The sequence below is a fragment of the Scyliorhinus canicula genome, chromosome 13 (genome assembly GCF_902713615.1).
Source record: "Scyliorhinus canicula chromosome 13, sScyCan1.1, whole genome shotgun sequence".
NCBI classification, from domain to species: Eukaryota; Metazoa; Chordata; class Chondrichthyes; order Carcharhiniformes; family Scyliorhinidae; genus Scyliorhinus; species Scyliorhinus canicula.
In genome coordinates this window covers 23,740,774-23,763,951 of record NC_052158.1, presented here as the reverse complement: position 1 = coordinate 23,763,951, position 23,178 = coordinate 23,740,774, and the positions used below count along the sequence as shown (strand labels likewise).

The 23,178-nt window shown below is 45.8% G+C and overlaps 1 protein-coding gene across 1 annotated transcript in view; it reads right to left on the bottom strand.

Moving 5' to 3' along the window:
• LOC119976526 (centromere protein F-like) overlaps positions 1 to 23,178 on the bottom strand; it is a 430,490-nt gene that overhangs the window by 125,172 nt on the left and 282,140 nt on the right. Inside the window, exons 26-29 of the mRNA XM_038817079.1 lie at positions 22,806 to 22,823; positions 16,121 to 16,153; positions 14,243 to 14,278; positions 13,583 to 13,609 (exon numbers count right to left, since the gene is read on the bottom strand). Coding sequence (XP_038673007.1) covers positions 13,583 to 13,609; positions 14,243 to 14,278; positions 16,121 to 16,153; positions 22,806 to 22,823 — 114 coding nt within the window. The remainder of the gene's footprint in view (positions 1 to 13,582; positions 13,610 to 14,242; positions 14,279 to 16,120; positions 16,154 to 22,805; positions 22,824 to 23,178) is intronic.

Below are 23,178 nucleotides of genomic sequence, written 5' to 3'. Positions count from 1 at the left end.
TTCTCCTGGAGCTCTGGCATCCCACTGGTGTCTTCCACCCTGAAGACTGATGTAAAGTAACTATTCAGTTCCTCTGCCATTTCATTGCTTCCTATTTTAATTCTCTAGCCACATTTTCTGTGGTCCAATATCTATATTTGCCTCTTACCTTTTATGTATTGAAAAAACTCTTCCCGTCTTCCATTACATTACTAGCTAGCTTACACTCATACTTCCTCTTCCCCCTTTTTGATTTTTTATTTGTCCTCTGCTCGCTTTTAAAGGCTTCTCAATCCTTTGGCTTCCAACTAATCTTCCCCACTTGGTATGCTTTTGCTTGTGTGCTATTCTTGACTTCCCGCGTCAGCCATGGATGCCTTGTCCTCCCCTGAGCACGTTTCCTCCTCGTTGGGATGGATTTCTGTTGTGCCTCTTTGACAACCCCCAAATACTCCTGCCATGGCAGTTCCACTATCCTCCCTGTGTGGCTCCTTTTGCAATCAACTCTGGCCAGCGCCTCCCTCATGTCTTTGTAGTTACCCGTATTTAATTGTAATGCCGTTACATCTGTTTGCAGCTTCTCCCTCTCAAACTGCAGGGTAAATTCTATCATATCGCCGTCACTGCTCCATTAGTGTACCTTCACCTTAAGTCCCCTACTCAAGTTAGCCTCATTACACATCACTGAATCAAGATTTTTTTCCGACGAGGCTCTGTCACGATCTGCTCCAAAAAACATCGCTTAGACATTCCAGGAATTTCATTCCTTACTAACAATGCAACCCCTCCCCCTTTGTCCAGAAGCCTGCCCTTTTGATCAGTCACACATCCTTTTATATTTAAATTCCAGCCCTGATCCCCTTGCAGCCACGTCCCTGTGATAGCCACAACACCGTCCTGCCAATTTCAATGCTTGCAACAAGCTCATTTACTTTGATCTGTATCCTGAGGTCATTTATGTACAACACCCTAAATCATGCATTTACCATCTCCCTTTTCACACTTGCCACCTTTTTTCCTCTGCCTGAGGATGTTTTGTTCTTTTAGTTTGGTACTCTACTTCCCATCCAGTTATTACACCTCTAATCTCATATTCTGGTTCCTAACCCCTGCCATACTAGTTTGAACCCTCCCGAGTGAATTGAGTAAACATCCCATACAGGATATCAGTGCCCGTCCAGTTGAGATGTAACTTGACCTTCTTATGCAGGTACGACCTGCTCCGGAAGAGATTCCAAAGGTCCAAAAATCTGAATTCCTCTCTCCTGTGCCAGCAGTTTAGCCACGTGTTTAGCTGCACTGGCCTCCTACTTCTAGAATCACTGGCCGGTGGCAGAGGGAGTAATTATGAGATTGCCACTCTTGTGGTCCTGCTTTTCAGCTTACTACGTAACTCCCTTAACTCCTTCTGCAGAACCTCATCATTCTTTCTGCCTTTGCCGTTAGTACGTATGCGTACAACGACCTCTGTCTGTTCACCCTCCCCCTTCAGGAGGCCCTGTGTTCGTCCAGAGACTTCATTGACCCTGGAATCACGGAGGCAACATACCATCCTGGAGTCGTTCTACCGTCCACAGAAACACCTATCTGTGCCCCTGACTATAGAATCTCCTATAACTGTCGTTCGCCTGCAATTTTCCCTCTCCTGAAGAGCAACAGATCCAGCTGCTTTTGTTTTCCCCTGATAGGCTGCCCCTCCCAACAGCATCCAAACCGGGATACCTGTTTGAGAAGGGGCAAACACAGCGGATTCCTGCGCTGACTGCCTGCCCTTTCTCGCGGTCACCCATCGATCTGCCTGCACATTGGGTGTGGCCATGACTCTATAATTCATATCTATGACGCTTTCCACCACCTTCATGCTCCTCAGTGTTGTCCGACCGATCCACGCCGTCTGTGAGGAGCTGCCATTGCTTTCACTTGCTGCAGATGTAGTCGACCGAAACGCTGGAAGGGTCAAAGATCTGGCACATCTCACAGTTGGACCACTGCACTCCGCCGAGTGATATTCTGAGGCTGCTTTAGCACACTGGGCTAAATCGCTGGCTTTTAAATCAGCCAAAGGCAGGCCAGCAGCACGGTTCAATTCCCATACCAGTGTCCCCGAACAGGCGCCGGAATGTGACGACTAATGGTTTTTCACAGTAAATTCATAGAATCCTACTCGTGACAATAAGCGATTTTCATTCCATTCATTCATTCATTTATGCACGAATTATTCAATTAAAAATAAATACTTGAATTATTGTAAGATTGAGTTACAATTAACTGTATGGCACTGACACCAGATTTTTACTGTAATATTAAATGCTAAATACTAATCTCTGCCATCAGATTTATTTACTGGGGGGGGGAGATCTATCTGGCATCCCCTGCCCGCAGCTACTGCCACAGCCGGAACCCCACTGTGAGCAGAGAACTGACGACGAGTGGAGATGGAATTTCAGCCCTACACGCGAGAATTAGACGCCGCTGATCACGAGTTGGTGGATGTCTCATATTTCCCATCACAGCTATCTCCAACACCCTCCACTGTATCAGACACAATAAGCACGTTTGGGTACTTTACTGAAGAGGCCGCCGGGACATTCTCTGTTGCGCACCACACAGCAGAACGAGTTGGGAGCATCCAAGGAGGCGCACTGTCAGACGTCTGGTCGATTCGAGGAACAATCTGGTATCCAGACGAGTCTAGGGCTCCTGGAACAGTCATTTCCATTGGTAGTGGACATGCATTCGCAGAGCCAGGGACTATATGACGGGTTACATTGAGCATCTAGCACCTCCAGATGCAGTCAGACGAGATGCACAGTAGCAGAAGGTGGTGCCGATCATGCGTGACGCCTTATCCAATACTGCTCGGGTGTTATCTGTGGTGGCGGTATTGAGAGCAACGATGACCACAGCTTGGGGAATTCTGTGCAGGCGGTGGCAGAGGCCCGGGACACGGTTTCCCACTTACAGGTGACGACATCCCAGAGCTACCAGGAAATCGCAGCAGTGCTCATTAACGTGGCCCAGTTACAGCAGGCCATGGATGGGAAAGCCGGCGGCATTGCCCAGGCGCTGGCCAACGTAGAGTAGAGACAGATGGATGTGACCCAGTCCCAGAGGGAGTTGGTGCTGTCCTTAGCTGACGTGACACAAACGGAAAATGTGGTGACACAGTCGCAGCGTGATGGTGCTGCAGTCCCAAACGGAGATGGTCCACTCCCTGTCCTCCATGGCCACAATATGCAGACACTGATCAAGGCCAGAGCAGGCCTCCGGGACTGTTAGTGCCAGGTGTCAGGGCAGCCTCAGGGGATAGCTCCGCATGCATCCCCATCCCATGTTGTCGTCTGGGGGGCAATCGGGAATCCCGAGAATGAAGTGATGGTACCCGTGCCGGTGACGTTAGCTGCTGGTTGCTCTCGAGTAACGAGTCAAGAATTCTGCTACTTTTGACAAACATCTTTATTTTTCTTGACACACACTGTACAAAAAACTCTATCATCACACCACATCACATGCTACAGACTCCACCTGCAACTCCTTTCGATATCAGTGTCAATTATTGGATAGGAAACATCAAGGAGACATCTAATTGGAATGTGTCTTAACCAAGTTATTAACAGTCTCCCCTGCCTTTAAGAAACAAATAATGGCAAATGTAGGTTTCCCCGAAAAAACTAAATTGCAAGAAAGGGAAAAACACCCGCAATGACCCCCCTCCCCCCCCCCCCCCACACACTTTTTTTTTCAAAAGTCACAGAAGCAGGCGCCCTTCATTAATAAAATCCAAAAGGTTCAATGACCTATTCCATCTTTTCGTAACACGATTGGACAATAGAAAGCTACTTTCGACCCATTTATTTTTTGCTATCTCTCCTCTGTCCAACATCTTGCTCAAACGTGTGATGTATGTCCTTCACCGTTTCTCATTCACACTTTTATAAAGCGCACATTGTACCATAGATATATATTGTCAATGTGACTCTCAGTGGGTATTTTCGCAAATCACCTAATCCCAAAATGTCTGTCTTTCTGTTTGATAAATACACACAGGAAGGCAACAGTTACTATTGTCTTGACATCCTCCCTGAATGCTGTATATTCTAACAGTGTTTATACTTTACAGTGGCCTTCCCTGCTCTACCAATAAGAGTTGCATACTTGCATAACTAGACCTTAAAGGCAAGTATGTCACTTTTGTACACATTTGTGGCAGTTTTCGTTTCGCAAAAATGGCATGTTCTAATTCATCAGAAGTAATATGTTCCTCTACATAAACCTGTCTATATCAGGTAACTGCTTCTCATAGTACTGTAACACGTTTGTTACCCTGATTCCTTATCATCTCTGTCTGCTCTGCCTACATTTGAAAAATTGTAATCTGTACCCATTATCGCTGATGAATACACTCTAATAGTCTGGCCGCCATGTTGCAAAACAATTGGCATGGTATATATGCCTATGATCTTACCTGGGCCTTCCCATTAATTACAATTGTCTCCCTTGTACTGTACTATATTTCCTTGCTGAAAAACTATATTTGATGGCCGTAAATGCCTTAAAATTCTGTGAAATCGCTCAGAGACCATGCTTCCAGAAAAGCTTTTCTACTGCTCTGCTTTGCATTTATATGCTCAACAAAGTCCGCGCTCATTGTAGTCGCTTTCTAAGCTGGAGAGTGGCCATCCAAAATGTACGGAATTTTAGGATTTCTACCGAACACTAATTGATAGGGACTATAGCCCCAACCAACCGCAATCAATTATTTGTTAGCGACGCCCATGCTAAGCCTGAATTTAACTTACCACTTGATATATCTACCAAAATGTTCCGGAGCATGTCACGTATTAGAGCACGGGGTGTATTTCACACACACTATTACTAAATGGGATTTCCGCAGGCGTATTCATCACTGTAATATTCATATTTTCACGCATATTCCTGAACACATCTTTGGCAAATTCTCCCCCATTGTCTGAAGGACTTTTGCCGGTGGGTCCATTCCTGACCCTATCCATTTTTCCACGATCTGATCCAGAATTACTCTCTTTACTTTAGTTCCGACAATGGTTGATTGACTACATCTGGTTGATGAATCTATAGAATGAAAATTAAATATATTCTTAGCTTTATAGCAGGTCTTAAGGTCTGTGGCCACAATGTCGTTACAATCCTTGGCCAAAGGGATGGTTTCCATCGGTCTGTCGTCCCCAGAAACCTCACAGCGATCACTCACATGTTCTATCTGTTTAGTATGGTCTTCACCCTTTACCCCTGCACCCTTTAATGCATTGTCAGCCTCCGAGTAAACAGATGGGCAAATTGCCGATGCATTTTTAATACAACAATCTTTTTATCAGCTAAAATCCCATTTCCTGCTGCAAATAAAGCATCATTAACAGCTGCATCGGAAATATTATTTGCCAGTAATAGAAAACAATCCTGTCCCGACTGTGTGAATTGTAAGTCTACTGGGCGAAATTCTCCGCCCCCCACGACGGGTCGGAGAATAGCGGGAGGGCCTTCCCGACATTTTTCCCGCCCTCCCGCTATTCTCCCCCACCCCCCGCCCAACTCCCGACCCGAGTTGCTGCCGCCGTTTTTTTACGGCCGGCAGCGATTCACAGCTGTTCGATGGGCCGAAGTCCCAGCCCTTTACGCCCTTTTTACGAACGGCAAACACACCTGGTCTGGCCGTTCGTAAAAATGGCGTCACAAACTCGCTTTTCATAACCATGGCACCGATTGGCACGGCAGTACCACGGGGACCAGAATCGGTTCCCGGTCGGGAAGGGGCGCGCTGGCGTCAAACCCGCCCGGGTTTGACGCCAGCCTTACGATTTCTCCCGTTTTGGGAGAATCGCGCCCACTATCTTTCAAAAAAACAGGGGCGTGATTCTCCGAAACCGGGAGAAATCGTGAGGCTGGCGTCAAAAACGGCCGGTTTCACGCCAGCCTCCGCCCCCCTCCCCGACCGGGAACCGATTCTGGTCCCCGGTCGGGGCTAGCATGCCGCGGCCGTGAACTCCGGCATCGCGGGCTTAATGAATTTCGTTAAGCCCGCTTGCCAGAGTTTGCGACGGCTGACGCGTCACATGACGACAGCCGCGCATGCGCGGATTGGAAGACTCCAACCCGCGCATGCGCGGATGACGTCATCGCGCATTTGAGTGAAACCCCCGCATGCGCGTACCGGGATGCCCCTCAGCCGCCCCGCGAATGGATACAGCGGGGCGGTGGAAGGACAAAGAGTGCGTGGGGTAAGTACCCGCTGCCCGCGATCGGTGCCCACCGATCGCGGGCCCATGGCACCCTTGGCACGGGCGTGGTACTGCCGTGCCAATCGGTGCCATGGTTCCCAAGATCACAACTTTACGGCCGTTTGTACGAACGGTCAGACCCGGTGTGTTTGACGTTCCTAAAAACGGTCGTAAAGGGCTTGGACTTCGGCCCATCTGCCAGCTGAGAATCGCTGCTCGCCGTAAAAAAACGGCGGGTAGCGATTCGTGTCGGGAGGCGGGCGTGGGGGGGGAGAATAGCCGGAGGGCGTCAGACCAGCGTGGCCGTAAAAATTTACGACCCCCGCTATTCTCCGCACCGTCGTGAGTGTGGAGAATCGCCCCCCTTTTGTCTCATCCTGTTCGATATCCTGTTTGATGTGTACTTTCTTCATCGACGGTCTGCTCAGAAGCAAAGCTATCTCATTTGATATAAAATATATCTTCATTTTTTACTTGAGAAAGGACGTACTGGCGCTGGAGGGTGTGCAGAGGAGATTCACTAGGTTAATCCCAGAGCTGAAGGGGTTGGATTATGAGGAGAGGTTGAGTAGACTGGGACTGTACTCGTTGGAATTTAGAAGGATGAGGGGGGATCTTATAGAAACATTTAAAATTATGAAGGGAATAGATAGGATAGATGCGGGCAGGTTGTTTCCACTAGCGGGTGACAGCAGAACTAGGGGGCATAGCCTCAAAATAAGGGGAAGTAGATTTAGGACTGAGTTTAGGAGGAACTTCTTCACCCAAAGGGTTGTGAATCTATGGAATTCCTTGCCCAGTGAAGCAGTTGAGGCTCCTTCATTACATGTTTTTAAGGTAAAGATAGATAGTTTTTTGAAGAATAAAGGGATTAAGGGTTATGGTGTTCGGGCCGGAAAGTGGAGCTGAGTCCACAAAAGATCAGCCATGATCTAATTGAATGGCGGAGCAGGCTCGAGGGGCCAGATGGCCTACTCCTGCTCCTAGTTCTTATGTTCTTATGCTCTTATGATTCACTCCAGCAGTAGTGCAAGATATCACCACTCTTTTCAGCGACTTCAAGTTATTATTATTCCCAAACCTGAAACTTGTGTTACTTTGAAATTCCTTACCCTTGTTACGATTTTCACCATTTGAAGAGTCCAGGTAACATTTGACTCGTCAATTTCACACACAGGAGATGTGCAGCCACTGTCCAATGCAGCAATTGAAGGATTCTGCAACCAACACTCTCATTACCGGAGTAAAACTGTTCTTCAATTGGATCAATGCCTTATTTCTGGTTACTATCTTTTTCCCCTTCCGTGTTATGTGTAGCTTCAAACAATCCATTAAAACGTGTTAGACAGTTGAAAGAATAATGGTTTTGACAGTCACACCGAAATAATCGATTTATCATACCCGGCTATTTCAGGGGTTCATTTTCCTATTACCGATTTCCATGTCCCTCCTCCTGTTATAAGTTTTAAATTGGTTTCGGTCCCATAATTTTCAGGTCCGGAATTCCTTCCATACACACGTAACCTGTTGTAGCCGTACGATCTTGCCATCCTGTCAATAGTATATTCTCCATAAACTGCTTCATTGCTCACTGCCACACTTGTGTCATAAGAGCCAGAGGAATTGAATGTTTCCCCAGAAACGTCTTTAAGGCTATCATCTGATCTATTAAGGCATCATTACCTGCAAATTTAACTCATGTCAAAACTAGGAGTCTGTTCTTCTTCTTCACTCTAGCACAGTCCAATAACATAAATGCCAACATGAGCTGTAAATTCCAGGCGGTGTCAGTGCAGCCTTTTATAGAGTCTGCAAAATTCCATTATACAGTCCTCAATAGAGATATCCTCTTCTTTCCGGAATATATCAAATTCTTAGCAGGCTTCATATGCACTGAACATGCCAGTCTTTTGTGCAATCTTATGCATAAAATGCAATAGAATCTCCAGACTTTCTTCCGAGTCTAACTTTTCCAATTTCAGTTCAGAAATCACGTTGCTTCGTGTTTTTCTCTCAAATGGTAGAGAAAGAGCCAATGCCATACATTGTTCCCTCTTTCCAAAGACAGTTACCTTAGTTCACATAACAACTGCACTTCTCCAATGGTAGTACGATCCCCTTTCAGAAAATAATGGCACATATATATATATTTTTTTTCTTCTCCCTCACTCCTTGTTTGATTCATAATTGGCTTTATCTTCTGGAAAAGTTGTACCTTTCAACCCTTTTACATTTGCACAGCTTACAACTGCTACCACTGTCAGCTTCTGGCTGTTGTGGAAAGAGTCAAGAGTTCTGTTCATTTGCACAAACACCTTTATGTTCCCTGAACACACTCTGCACAACAGTATCACCACACCACAACACATGCTACACGTGCCACCTTCTAGCCGTTTGCATATCAGTGTCAATTTTTGGATGCTTAATATCAATGAGACATCTAATTAGAATGTTTCAGAACCCGTTCCTTACCAGGTGACTCCCACAGGGGAAGTTCCGGAATACCACAGCACCTCGGACACCCTTGTCCTCTCCCTGGCGCATCTATTGGGCATCTAACAGAACAGGGTGGCACCACGCCATATGTGACACTCGATCAGCAGCCAGGCTCGTCCAAGCCCGATAGCGCAGAGGGCAAGAGCAAATGGGGACCCATGTCGGAGGTGGGCAATCACAGTAGACCGCCTCCATTCGTCCTGTACCATCTGGGGATTCACCAGGACGTGGTGTTTGGGCCCCTAAGGTCAGTAAAATAGAGGCTGTGGATGGGGGGGGGGGAGGTGGGGTGGGTAGTTCGGGAGGCTGCAATGGAAAGACACTGCCCGTGGCCAATGCTCGCCACCCTCCTCATCCCCCCGACCGTCCTCACCAGCGCCAAACCAGGGATTAGACAGGGCCGTGTGATAGAATAGGGAGTGTGCATGTTGGGATCATGCAGCTGGATGGTGGAAAATGCTACCATGGGAAAGGGTCAGATGTTGTTCTACGATGCGCAGCACCAAGCCACATCGCAGAGCGTTTTGATATCATTATCCATCCCATGGTCCAGATTCGTAGTACACCATAGCAGGGACCCGCCATGTACTGTAGCAAGTGTATCACAGAGGGGTTACAGGAGGGGCGTGGGGCTGGGGGGGGGGGGGGAGTTGAGGGTATGTGTGGTTGTGATATGGTGTCCATGTCTCTGGCCAGTCCGCCCCTCTAATCCCCCTCCAAGTGCGTGAACTTGGAGGCGATCAGAGCGTGTTGACAACGGCGCGCACATCATGCAGCTTCACCTGCCTGCCTGGCAAAAATGTTCTTCTCACTCCCATCCACCTCCGCATGCTACTCGTCGGACGAGGCCGGGCCCTCATCCTCCTCCTCCAGCACGTTGTCCCTCAGCTTCGTGATGTTGTGAAGGCCGCAGCAGGCCACCAGCATGCGGCGAACCGTCTCAGCAGCATACTCGAGGCTCCCTCAAGAATGGTCCAGACACCTGAACTGCATAGTCAGGAGGCTGAAGCACTACTTGATTAAACCGCTGGCATCTGCATGAGCGTCGTTGCAGCGGGTCTCCACATCGGCCTGCATGGCCGCAGCGGCTAGCCCCTGTCACCCAGGAGCCAACACCGCACGCTGGGGTGTGGTGTTTCGAACTTGTCACCAATCATCGAGTGTGCCTGGATGAAGGCATCCTGCATACTGACCGGGGATCGGACAGAGACGTGTATGATACACGTCTGATGGTCACATATGAGCTACACAAACCTCGTGTTGAACTCATTTTGATTGGTGTAGAAGGGCCTGTCATTTGCCGACGCAGTGGGGGTTATGCATCATATCGATTACCCCATGGACACGGGGTATCCCGATAATTGCGGTGAACTCCGTTTCTCATGCATCCTGGTGGGATATGTCCACATTTTAATTGGCCTATTGACCCCAGTGTGCATATTGGAACTCCTTTAATGAGAGGCTGCACCCGTGCACTGAGGACTGTGAGATCCGAGACAGACCACAGTCGGTGCCAGGAAGAACCCTGTGGTTTAAAGGTTCAGGGTGACTGCCAACTTGATGGCCACCTGGAGCAGGTGTTCCCCACTTACCCACTTTGTACTAGGTGTGCCATCATCTGGCAGATATGTCGCACCGTCTCTCTGATCAGGCAGAATCTTGGACGGCATACCGGGACCAGCATGTCCTCAATTGAAAGGCAATGTACTCAGTCGGTGCCTCCTTGGCACCTCCTGCCTTTTGGGCAGCCGACTCTCTAACCTGGTTTGCTGCCAAATGCTCCTATGATTTACGCATCACTGTTGTCCGCGCTACTGCTACACACTCTTCTGCTGCAGCTTTGCCCTGCTCCTGGAGCGTCAGCGGTCGTAAAGAATCAGGGACTCCCCAGTCTGAGGCGACTAGCAGGACGGTAAACATCGGTGGTTGTGTTCCAAATCCATTGTCTGCATGGGATGAACATTCGGCATATTAGGGTGGTGCATGACCCCATGCACAATAAAGTTCACCGGGCTATATTGGGACCATGGCAGACATTGCAGCCTGCACTGGCGCATGATACTTGCACCCGTCCCAGCAAGTCGGCCCGGGCGATGCCCGGCACCCTGAATGCCTCTGGCCCTGGCGTGCATCTCTGATGCCAGAGTTGCCGTTGGCTTGCACTGGGGTGTGCCCCTGGGAGTGCCTTCCGGCTGGTGGGGTGTGGTGTAGCGTAAGGTGGGTTGTCTTGGGGGGCAGCACGGTAGCATGGTGGTTAGCATAAATGCTTCACAGCTCCAGGGTCCCAGGTTCAGTTCCCGGCTGGGTCACTGTCTGTGCGGAGTCTGCACGTCCTCCCCGTGTGTGCGTGGGTTTCCTCCGGGTGCTCCGGTTTCCTCCCACAGTCCAAAGATGTGCGGGTTAGTTGGATTGGCCATGCTAAATTGCCCGTAGTGTCCTAAAAAGTAAGGTTAAGGGGGGGGGGGGGGTTGTTGGGTTACGGGTATAGGGTGGATACGTGGGTTTGAGTGGGGTGATTATTGCTCGGCACAACATCGAGGGCCGAAGGGCCTGTTCTGTGCTGTACTGTTCTATGTTCTATGTCTGTGTGATCGGTGTTGAGACCCATACAACCAGTGTCTTTCTGCAGTACGAGGTACCAAGTTGAGTGCTCGGTGGGTGCCCAGCTCACAGGGTGCTCATTAAGATAGCCGCCATAATGGGAGATCTTGCCTGGACAGCACACCAGTTTCATCGGGGCTCCACCCGTCCCCTCGACCCCATTCTCACCCTCCCCCACCCTGGCACCTTCTCCTGCCCCTACCCCAGACAACATGTTCAGTGTCCGAGCTCGCTGGCAGCAGCCGCTCCTCTCGGGATCTTACCTCCTCATTCTCTCCCTCCGCAGCCACCACGCCGGTTTCACCATTTTGAATAACACAATTGAACCGAGATATTTGGAACTCGACCCAATGGAGATGGAGAGTCGCGGAGGTTCCGGAGCGCCCAGTCCTCTATTGACATGCAAACGCTGTCCACTGGAGGTGCATTCCGGTACGAACTTACACCGTGTTCGAGGTGATGGGGAATTGCGATTGTTGTAAAGTCAGAGCCTGCCGAGTTTTTGGCGTTAGAATCGATCTCCTGCTCTTTCGCCTTTCTCGAGTTTTGCATCAGCCAAGTGAAAATCCCACCCGCAGTCTCTGAATCAGAGAATACCGCAAAATTTTGTGTGCTGGATTCCCCGAATTGGAGTCCCAAAACTGAGGTGGGACGGTGGTGAAAAACGGGAAACGATGTCCCCTTTTTCTGGAGGCTCACAGACGGCAGCAAAGGGCACAAGGCCCGAGCAGGCGACACACCCTGGAGAATTGCGGGCTCCGTGCTCGCTCATGCATATGGTGCCGGCCTGCTGCGGCCGCGCAATGTTTCATGGCAGAAACCGCTTGCGGACCCAGGCCACGTAATAGTCTCCCCTTCGGAAGGCTGGATCGCCCCAGATCGTCTCACCAAAGTTCCGCAGCCCCCAATATTGTCCCCCAGATACGCGTTGAGGACCTCCCCCGACTTTGGCGGCACTGGACTGAGTCTTCAGCCATCACGCTGAGTTCTCGATGGGTGTAGCCACACGTGATTCACAACGTCGGGAACTCGACCGGTCGGGGGACCACCGGGGGACGGGCTTTAGACAATGACTTTAGCATGCCATGTTGCAGGGAGCAGCGCATCATGAAAGTGACACAGCCCCCGATTCTGTGGGAAATCTGGATTCTCGGGCCCATCGCCGAACGAGATTTTGGCCTCGGCAACCAGAGAATCCAGCTCGGGTCTCTCTTTGTGCTGATAGAGATATAAAGCGCAGGTGGCTAATAAAGAAAGTAGAACGGCACCAGATACAGAATGCCATCTGATATGACTCTACCGATTGAGGTACGGTTGATCTGCAATTATTAGCTGCTGAAGAGTAAACTCAACAGAGAGAACGGAATACACAATGGACGGGACTCCATTGTTCATGGTTGTTCAGCGGTAAATTGTCAAATAAAGTTAAATATCAAAATGGAAAGGGGGTAATGAAATGGGTGTGGGGGGGGGGGTGTAGAAATGATACATGTATTGCGAAAGGGAGGCAGTTCACCTGACAATGGCGCGTATATGTCGCGGGCATAATCTGGAATTTACTCCGAATAGTCAATCAATATTTTGCTTTGTTGGTGATTGTGAACGGCCTACTGTTCTGATGGGGCAGAAATGACTCCTTATTTGCATTAACGCAATCAATTTAAGAAAATTGGGATATGGAACACCAAGGAGAAAACGAGTAGAACGTGTAGGAGAAATTAAAAAGGTGAGATGACAGGAAAAATTGACATTTTATGTGATTGATGTACAGGGGACAGATTGGAAACCCAATAGATACCCATATATATAGACAGATAGATAGACAGACAGACAGACAGACAGACAGACAGACAGACAGACAGACAGACAGACAGACAGACAGACAGACAGACAGATAGATAGATAGATAGATAGATAGACAGATAGATAGATAGATAGATAGATAGATAGATAGATAGATAGATAGATAGATAGATAGATAGATAGATAGATAGATAGATAGATAGATAGATAGATAGATAGATAGATAGATAGATAGATAGATAGATAGATAGATAGATAGATAGATAGATAGATAGATAGATAGATAGATAGATAGATAGATAGATAGATAGATTGACAGTTTTGACAGACAGACAGGTAGATAGTTAGACGGACGGACTTCCAGAGAATCTTGCACAAACTGTGCTCAATGCTATGCCCTCAATAAGATTCAGAGCTCCTCTTCCTGTAATTAAAGCTTTCATACTTACTGCTTTTTGTCAGAAGATCGGTGCAGCCTGTAAAACAAACAGTTGCACAGCAATGCATGGCACATACGTTCGAAACGTTTTCAGTTATTAGGAGTCAAGTAAAATGAACATATTAAACATTTGTTTCAGCAATGGGAAACTATCGTTGTGGCGAGGTGCCATCTAAATTATGCATTGATTTTCCATCTGATACGAAATGCACTGAATTTCTTCTCAACATTCCTCACAGTGTTATACGGGTCATAGATACACCTCCGAAATTTATCAATTTTTAATATTTATTTTGTGTGTTGTGAATGTCCTTCAGTTAGCATATGCAAGGTTTACCAGTTGACTGGAGATTGAAGCTTGGATATGGCAGTCCCTGCCACCGGCAGATCGTGAAACACCGTGCCTTTTATCCATATTTTAAATCTTCAAATTGTCATGAAAGAACAAATCAAAAGTTGCTTGTGCACGTAACCATACCATTAGAAAATTTGCTGGTGTGTATTGTAGCTATATTGAAAACTCAAGAAAATGCGGCAAAAATTCAATACACATTCAATGTCATCAGGTCCAGTTAAGCACACAATAACGTTTCCATTCCAATTGTCACATAAATGCTACGGCTCAAAATCCTGTAAAACTATTGATAAATGGTTGTTTTCTCTGATTTACCTGTCAATCTAGCTCTCAGGTCGGCACAATCTACCTCTTTAAGATAAAGCACAAGTGAATGCATGACTCTGCACGGTACGAATTGAATTGATTAAATGACTTTCAGAAAATATGATAAAACAGAAAGACGAGTGTTACATTCGTTGAAATACAGAAACGATACACACTAAATTTATCACAATAATGGACGTAATGCGGCACTGAAATATCTTTATGTTCGCATTTAGGTTGGGGAAAGGATAAAATTAGCGAAGGACGAGAAAGCGGCTGTTGAACACTGAAAACGAGACAGGCGGAACACATTGTAAACAATTATTTGGCTATATATATAGCAGGAATATAACTTCGCGTCCATTAGCGGCTGTTTAAAGCACAGTTTCGAATGCGAATAAGGAAATTTAAGTGATGCTTGTGTTATGGGCCAGGAGTTAGAGAACAGCAAAGTATATAATGGAGTTCACCTGACCCACAACTTTTAATATATTTTGGTTATGGGGAGCACAAGGTGTAAAGCATTTTTTAAACAAAAGAATGTTTATTCTATGAATCCATTTAACATTTCATAAACTCACAGTAAACTTTTTGCCAATTACTAACACTGATAACCACCGCCCCCCACCCCACCCCCTAAAAAGATACAATACTCTACACGTAACCCTTAGTAACTTTCCTAACTACAACCATCAGCCAAAACCCATTTTAACAAAGACAGTAGGGTTGAATTCTCTACAGAGAACAATTATAACTTTAAAATTATCAAGTGATATTGTTAACTTACAGACAAAGACCAGTATACATCGGCTTGGTTTGAATGCAGCTCCCCAACTGAAGGTGAAACTAAAACACAGAGCTTCCAACTAAAAACAAAAGTAAAATGCAGAGTCACATTCCAGCTCCTCCGACACAATGACATCACTGCAGCCATTTCATAAAACACACTTTTCTGAAAGGGACTCACATGACACTTGAGTACATTTGATGCGTAAATGGTACAAAAACAAACTGAACGAGAAATTAATAAATTGATCAACCAGAGAAGAAAGCTATGATTAATTATTCCACGTGTGAGGATATATAGTTACTAATAAAGGGAGGACGCAAAGGAATAAGGCGATATCCGTGTCTGTGTGCATACACCATTGAAGATAGCAGCGCAGTATCAATAGGCAATTAATAAATAATTTATTATCCAGGTTTCATCAAGTGGGTCATTTATTACTAAAGTACGGAGGTCACATTGAATTGCATAATTACTTCGAAAGGTATCATCTGGATGATAGCGTCACGTTTTCGATGATGTTAAGGAATTGAAAAATGTACAGAGGGGCTTTACAAGAATAATCCCAGTGATACTCAACTTCAACTATGAGGATAAATTTAATAGGTTGGGTGCATGTGTTTTGGAGAATAAAGTGCTCAGAAGAATGTTCAAAAAGACATTCAAGATCCTGTGGGGTATGGGTAGTTGAAATAATAAGAAACTCTTCCCTTTCAGCGTCGATCGAGAAATAGTGAGCGCAGATTCAAAACACTCTGGAGAAGGAATTAGACTGCTGGGAGGAAAACAAAATTCGCAGAGGGAAAATATGTTCTTTAAGTTGTCAGGACACAGGATCTACTGAGGAATTCGATTGGCTTTTGCACTGCTGTCTGTAAAAATAACGTGCATCTATGTGGAGGTGAGAGCGGAGAAGGACATGATCGAAGACTGGATTCCCGTGTCTCCCAGCCGCGTCTTTTTCCACGTTGCGCCCTTCTCTTCCGGCAAGGGGACATCTCCCAGCGCTACCAGTCGCCACTCGGATACCCGCGAAGTGAATCCCAATGGCTGGATATTTCCTGCCAGAATTTTCTCCCAGCCCGCCAGTGCGAACTCACCCGGCCATTTGTCTTCAACCTTCATTAATGATTCTGTTATAATGTGAAATAAATAATTAAATATAATATTAAGCAAATAAACACAGATATACGTTAATCGAAATCAGAGATTATTTGCAGCAATGATGGGTTTCAAACTGAGCAACGAGGACGTGTTGAATACACGATATGTACTTCAAGTTTATTAGTCGCCTGACCCATGTGAGAGTTATCGAGGTTCTGAGATAAGAACATACGGACATAAGAATTAGGAGCAGGTGTGGGCCATGTGTCCCCTCGAACCTCCTCCGACATTCAATGAGATCATGGCCAATCATTTGTGGACTCAGCTCCACTTTCCGGCACGAAGACCAGAACCATTAATCCCTTTATTCTTAAAAAAACTATCTATCTTTACCTTAAAAACATGTAATGAAGGAGCCTCAACTGCTTCAGTGGGCAAGGAATTCCAGAGATTCGCAGCACTTTGGATGAAGAAGTTCCTTCAATACTCAGTCCAAAATCTACTTCCCCTTATTTTGAGACTATGCCCCCAAATCTGCTGCACCCACCAGTGGAAACAAACCCCCGCACATCTATCCGATCTATTCCCTTCAGAATTATATATGTTCCCACAGGATCCCCCCTCATCCTTCTAAATTCCAACGAGTAAAGTCCCAGTCTACTCAACCTCTCCTCGTAATCCAACCTTTTCAACTCCGGGATTAACCTCGTGAATCTCCTCTGCGCACCATCCAGAGCCAGCACATTCACTCTCAGGTAAGGAGACCAACACTGAACAAAATACTCTAGGTGTGGCCTCACTAACACATCATACAATTGCAGCATAATTTCCCTAGATTTAACTCCATCCCTCAAACAATCATTGACAAAATTACATTTGCCTTCTTAATCACCTGTGCAGCTGTAAACCAGATGTTTGCAACTCATGCAGTAACACACACAGGTATCTCTGCACAGCAGCGTGTTTCACTATTTTGCCATTTAAACAATAATCCCTTTTGCTGTTATTCCTACCAAAATGGATAACCTCATATTTGTCAACATTGTATTCCATCTGTCAGACACTAGCCATTCACTTAACCTATCCAAATCTTTCTGCAGACTTCCAGTATCCTCTGCACTTTTTACTTTACCACTCATGTTAGCGTCGTATGCAAACTGGGACACATTGCCCTTGGTCCACAATTCTAAATCATCTATGTAAATTGTGAACAATTGCGGGCCCAACACTGATCCCTGAGGGACACCACAAGATTTTCATTGCCCACCAGAGAAACACCCAAGAACCCCCACTCTTTGCTTTCTCTTAATTAACGAATCCTCTGTCCATGCTACTAATTAACACTTAATGCCATGTGTCTTTATCTTCTGCAGCAACATTTCGTGTGTTAACGTGTCAAAAGATTTTCTGGAAATACAGATATACCACTTCCATTGGCTCCACGTTATCTACCGCACAGGTAATGTCCTCAAAAATTCAGCGAAATTAGATGGGCACAAGCTGCCCTTAATGAACGCATGCTGCGACTGCCCAATGGGACGATTTCCATCCAGATGCCTCGCTATTTCTTCTTTGATGATAGATTCCAGCATCTTCCCTTCTACCGAAGTTAAACTCATTGGCCGATAATTACCCGCTTTCTGCCTACCTCCTTTTTTAAACAGTGGTGTCACGTTTGCTAATTTCGAATCCGCCGGGACCGCCCCAGAGTCCAGTGAATTTTGGTAAATTCTCACTCGTGCATTTGTAATTGCCCCAGCCATCGCATTTAGCACTTTGAGAAGCATTCCATCAGGGCCAGACTTGTCTACCTTTAGTCCCATTAGCGTGTCCATCACTACCTCCTCAGTGACAACAATGAACTCAAGGTCCTCACCTGTCATAGCATCATTTCTGTCAGTCATTGGTATGTTATTTCTGTCTTCCATTGTGAAGACCGACCAAGAAAACCTGTTCAGTTCCTCAGCCATTTTCTGATTTCCAATTATGAAATCTCCCTTCTCATCCTCTCAAGGACCAATATTTACCTTAGCCACTCTTTTTTGTATGATATATTTCTTGAATATATTTCTGTCTGTTTTTATGTTTTGAGCAAGTTCTCATAATATTTCTTACTCTTCTTTATAGTTTTTTAGTAGCTTTCTGTTCACCCTAAAAATTCCCCAGTTCTCTCGTCTTCCACTAATCTTTGCCACTTTGTATGCTTTTTCCTTCAATTTGATGCTGTCCCTTATTTCCTCAGATATCCACGGTCGATTTTCGCTCTTTCTACCGTCCGTCCTTTTTGTTGGTATACACCTTTGCTGACCACTGTGAAAAATCGATTGGAAGGTTCTCCACTGCTCCTCAACTGTTTCACCATTAAGTATTTTATCCCAGTCTACCTTAGCTATGTCGTCTGTCATCCCATTAAAATCTCCTTTGTTTAATCACAAAACACCAGTGCTTGTTTTTACCTTCTCACCCTCCATATTTATTTTGAATTCCACCATATTGTGATTGGTACTTCCGAGAGGATCCCTAACTATGAGATTATTAATCAATCCTGTCTCATTACACAGGACCAGATACAGGACCACTTGTTCCCTCGTAGGTTCCATTACATACCGTTCTCGGAAACAATCGCTGATACATTCTATAAACGCCTCCACAAGGCTGCCTTGACCGACCTGGTTAAACCAATCAACATGTAGATTAAACTCCCCCATGAGAACTGCTGTACGATTTCTACATGCATCAGTTATTTCTTTGTTTATTGCCTGCCCCACCATAATTTTACTATTGGGACCTATAGACTACTCCTTACCGTGAAGTTTTCGCGCGTTACTGTTCCTGATTGCCACCCAAATCGATTCAACCTTTTCCTCCATTGCACCGATGTCATCCCTTACTATTGCAAGGATGTCATCCTTAAATAACAGAGCTACACCATCTCCCTTGCCATCCACTCTGTCCTTCCGAATATTTTGATACCCTCGGATACTTAACTCCCATTCGTGACCATCCTTTAACCATATTTCAGTAATGGCCAATACATCATAGTTATTCACGATGATTTGCGCCATCAACTCATTTGCCTTACACCGAATACTACGAGAATTCAGGTAAAGTACACTTACGTTGGTTTTTATACCCCTGTTTTGAATCTTAACACCTCGGTCAGTAACCTTTCCTAAGTTATATTTCCTCTTAACGTTTCTCCTGCTTTTCCTTGTCGTTGGATCCATTTTTTTCATGTTACAGCCTGCTACGCCGCTTACAATTTATGTTTTTACCTCCCGTTTTAGTCCTTTGAGTATTACAGGGACTATTCACTGAGCTCCCCTCAGTCACTGTAGCTTGTATGGTCGCCCTTTTTTATATTTGACTATGCCTTCTCTGCCTTACACTTTCCCCCTTACTGCCTTTTGTTTCTTTCTCTGTTTTACTACCTTCCGACTTCATGCATTGGTCCCCATCCCCCTGCCATATTAGGTAAAACGTTCGCCAACAGCTCCAGCAAACACTCACCCTGGGACATCGGTTCTAGTCTTGCCCAGGTGCAGACCTTCCGGTTTGTACTGGTCCCACCTCCACCAGAACAGTTTCCAATGCCCCAGGAATTTGAATCCCTCACTCTTGCACCATCTCTCGAGCCACTCAGTCATCCTATCTATCCTGACATTCGTACTCTGACTAGTTCGTGGCAGTCGTAGAAATCCTGAGATTACTATCTTTGAGGTCCTACTTTTTAGTTTAAATCCTAACTCCCTCAATTCAGTTTGTAGCACCTTGTCCCGTTTTGCACCTATATCGTTGGTGCCTATGTGCACCAGGACAGCTGCCCACTCCCCCCCCCCCAAATGCCCTGCCGCCGCTCCGAGACATCCTTGACCCTTGCACCAGGGAGGCAACATACCATCATGCAGTTTCGATTGCGTCTGTGGAACCACATTTCTATTCCCCTTACGACTGAGTCCTCTATAACTATAGCCCTGCCATTCTTTTTCCTTCCCTGCTGCGCAGAGGCGCCAGCCACGGAGCCAAGTACCTGGCTGCTGCTGCCTTCCCCTGGTGAGCCTTCTCCCTCAACAGCATCCAAAGCGGTATGTCTGTTTTGCAGGGAGATGACCGCAGGGGACACCTGCACTGCCTTCCTACTCTTGCTCTGTCTGTTGGTAACCCATTTTCTATCTACCTCTGTAACTTTCACCTGCGGTGTGACCAACTCGCTGAACTTGCTATTCATGACGTCCTCAGCATTTCGGATGCTCCAAAGTGAGTCCATCCGCTGCTCTAGAGCCGTCTTGCGGTCTAACTGGAGCAAGAAATGGACACACTTCTTTCACGTGAAGGAGCCATGGACAGTGGACGTGTCCATCAGCTCCCACCTCGCACACGAGGAGCATTACACGTGTCTGGGATCTCCTGCCTTGTCTTAAACCTTAGGTTAACTTATGCAACTACAATTCCAAAAAACGAAATAAATATATAAATAAATGAGACAATGAAAAGAAACACTATTTACCAGTCATTACCAGTGTTAATAATCACCTCCTCCCCACCGAACTTCGAATTCCCACCTGGCATCAAATTCCCGAACTCACTCTTTGCTGTGTCTCACTCTGCCTGTGTCTTCTCTGGCTCACTGGAAGAACCACTCCCTGTGTGTTAACAGTGAGTTCCAGAGATGACTACCTTTGGGGTCCTACATTTTAGTTTAACTCCTAACTCCCTGAATTCAGCTTGTAGGACCTCGTCCCGTTTTTTCTTATATATTTAAAAGCCTACATCAAGGCAGGGTAGAAATTCAAAACAACACTGAAATAGTGTTTGGAAGGCGGATAAATGCCACATGAAATGTCATACAGATCAATATCAAGTCATCCATTTCGGTCGGAAGTACGTACGGAGACATTGCTTCAAATGCTACAATTGTGAAAAAAGCATGTGAGCAAGATAACCCAGATGCATATCTTCATATGCTATTGGACGAATTTTATGAGATAAGATAAGCAGTCATGCACCTCCCGCTCCTTTATTGACATGAGCATAAAGCGCAAGAATCGACAGGTCATGCTAAATATTTATAAAAATCTAGCGTCGCTTCCTTTGTCTGACTGCGTCCTGTTTTTAGTTGTGTGGCTGAATTAGAGCAGCCGGGCATTAGAAATCTGGTGAAATTTATTTATTTCAGACAGGTCGTGAAGCAAGGTACATAAATGGCGTATCTTAAATGCTTTGGGCATAGAAGAGGGAACGGCATTGACAGTGTATTTATTTTTTTCAATGTTGCAGGATTCGTCAGCTCCCTTGATCGGAAATAAACATATAAAATAATGAATGTAAGCCTAGTAAGTCCCACAACATTCGTCTGTTACATGACATAATATTTTACTTGAGTGGTTCAATATTGCTCTTATAAGAGAACTGTTGCTGAAGATATTGGTTTTCGGCGATCAGGTCCAGCACACGTACGATGCGTTTCAAACATTCAACAATATATACTGCTGGCGATAAGGGTTCTCATTGTTCGGCATGCCGACAGTAAACGCTCTGGCATTGCCATGGAAAATAAATTATGAAATAAATGTCCCAGCTCCGTGGTTAATAAAAAATCTGCAAGCTCGAACATGTTAATTTTATTTTCAGGGAAGGATTCTGAGCGCTTGAAAATGAATCACTTGTCGCAAATTGAAATATACTCTGTTCGTTGCTCTACTTACGTATTGGTTATTAATGTAGCTATCTGAACACGAACGATTGTTCAATCGCAGCATCTCATCAAGAGAATAAATATGTTGTTTTGAGTTCTTGAATCGTCGGCGTCTGAAATATGGCCTGTGTTCTGCCTGCCCTTCTTCGACGGCGATCACTCTCGAACTAGTATGATTTTCTGCACAATGGCTTTTCCACGAAACCGAAGGAACATGATATATGGCCGATATCTATGGCATTTCCTGTGCACTGAGCACAACAATTTTTTATTGCTGTGTTTTATTGGATAAGGTGCAAGATGACAATCGTTGGCAAAATGAAACACAGAAAATGCATATAAAAGTATAGCTTTTGACCAGGCCTGCTCAGCTATTCAATCTGATGATTGATGATCGCCTGCCTCAACGGCATACCCCTATTTTGTCCACATAGTCTTTTATATAAGTATATACATATACTTATTCCGTCCTTTTGTAAAATTAGTGGATTGACCACCACTTATCCCATATGCTGAAACGACTGCGACTTTTTATAAGCCCGCCCGCCTACTGCGACGTTTTATAAGCCCGCCCGCCGTCCAACGTTTTTCCAATCTTTCCAGCACGGTCAAACTTTTGTTACACTCCCAAAACATCCTGCCTTAATTTTCCGAATGTTATTGAACACGGGCCTTGTCGACGCATTCTCGCATCATCCGAAAATCCTGTCATCCCAGGATACAGTCTGGTGAAAAGTCACTCCACTCCCTCGATTGCAAACATATATTTCCATCGACAAGGACTCCTGGAGTGCACTCACAGAGGGCTAATCCAGTTGCAGTCTGCCTTACTAGCTCGTGCTCATATCATCCTGCACTAAACGCAAGATGACTTTCTAGGGTGAACAACACTTCAATGTAGATGCTTCTTGATCAGCCGGTTGCTTATTATTATTTCAGAAAGTCAGGAGAATAACATTTTATAAAAACAGATTGGTTTATCTTACCGTTCCGCGCCGTGATGTCTATGATCAATAACATTTTAACTCATTACAATGCACATCGACAACACGATTTGTGGCTCCACTTGCAATAAACCAAGATTCATCTTGAAAAAGGATTGAGGCTGGGACGGTTGAAAATTATTTTCTTGTATCGCGGCAGCCTCGTCCAGTGGCAGCAGGTGAACAGTTCGGGAGGTAAATCGGTTAATCGCTATTAATATGTCTCCCTGCACACTTTTCCTCTGCACCAAAAGACAAGAAAAACCTGAACTCATTGATGGCCCTCGGAGTGCCCAAGTTTTACACACACTTATGTACTCTAGAAAATTGCTTGGCAACTTGGGCTGGCTGGAGCCTTTTCGGACCTCCACTGGTA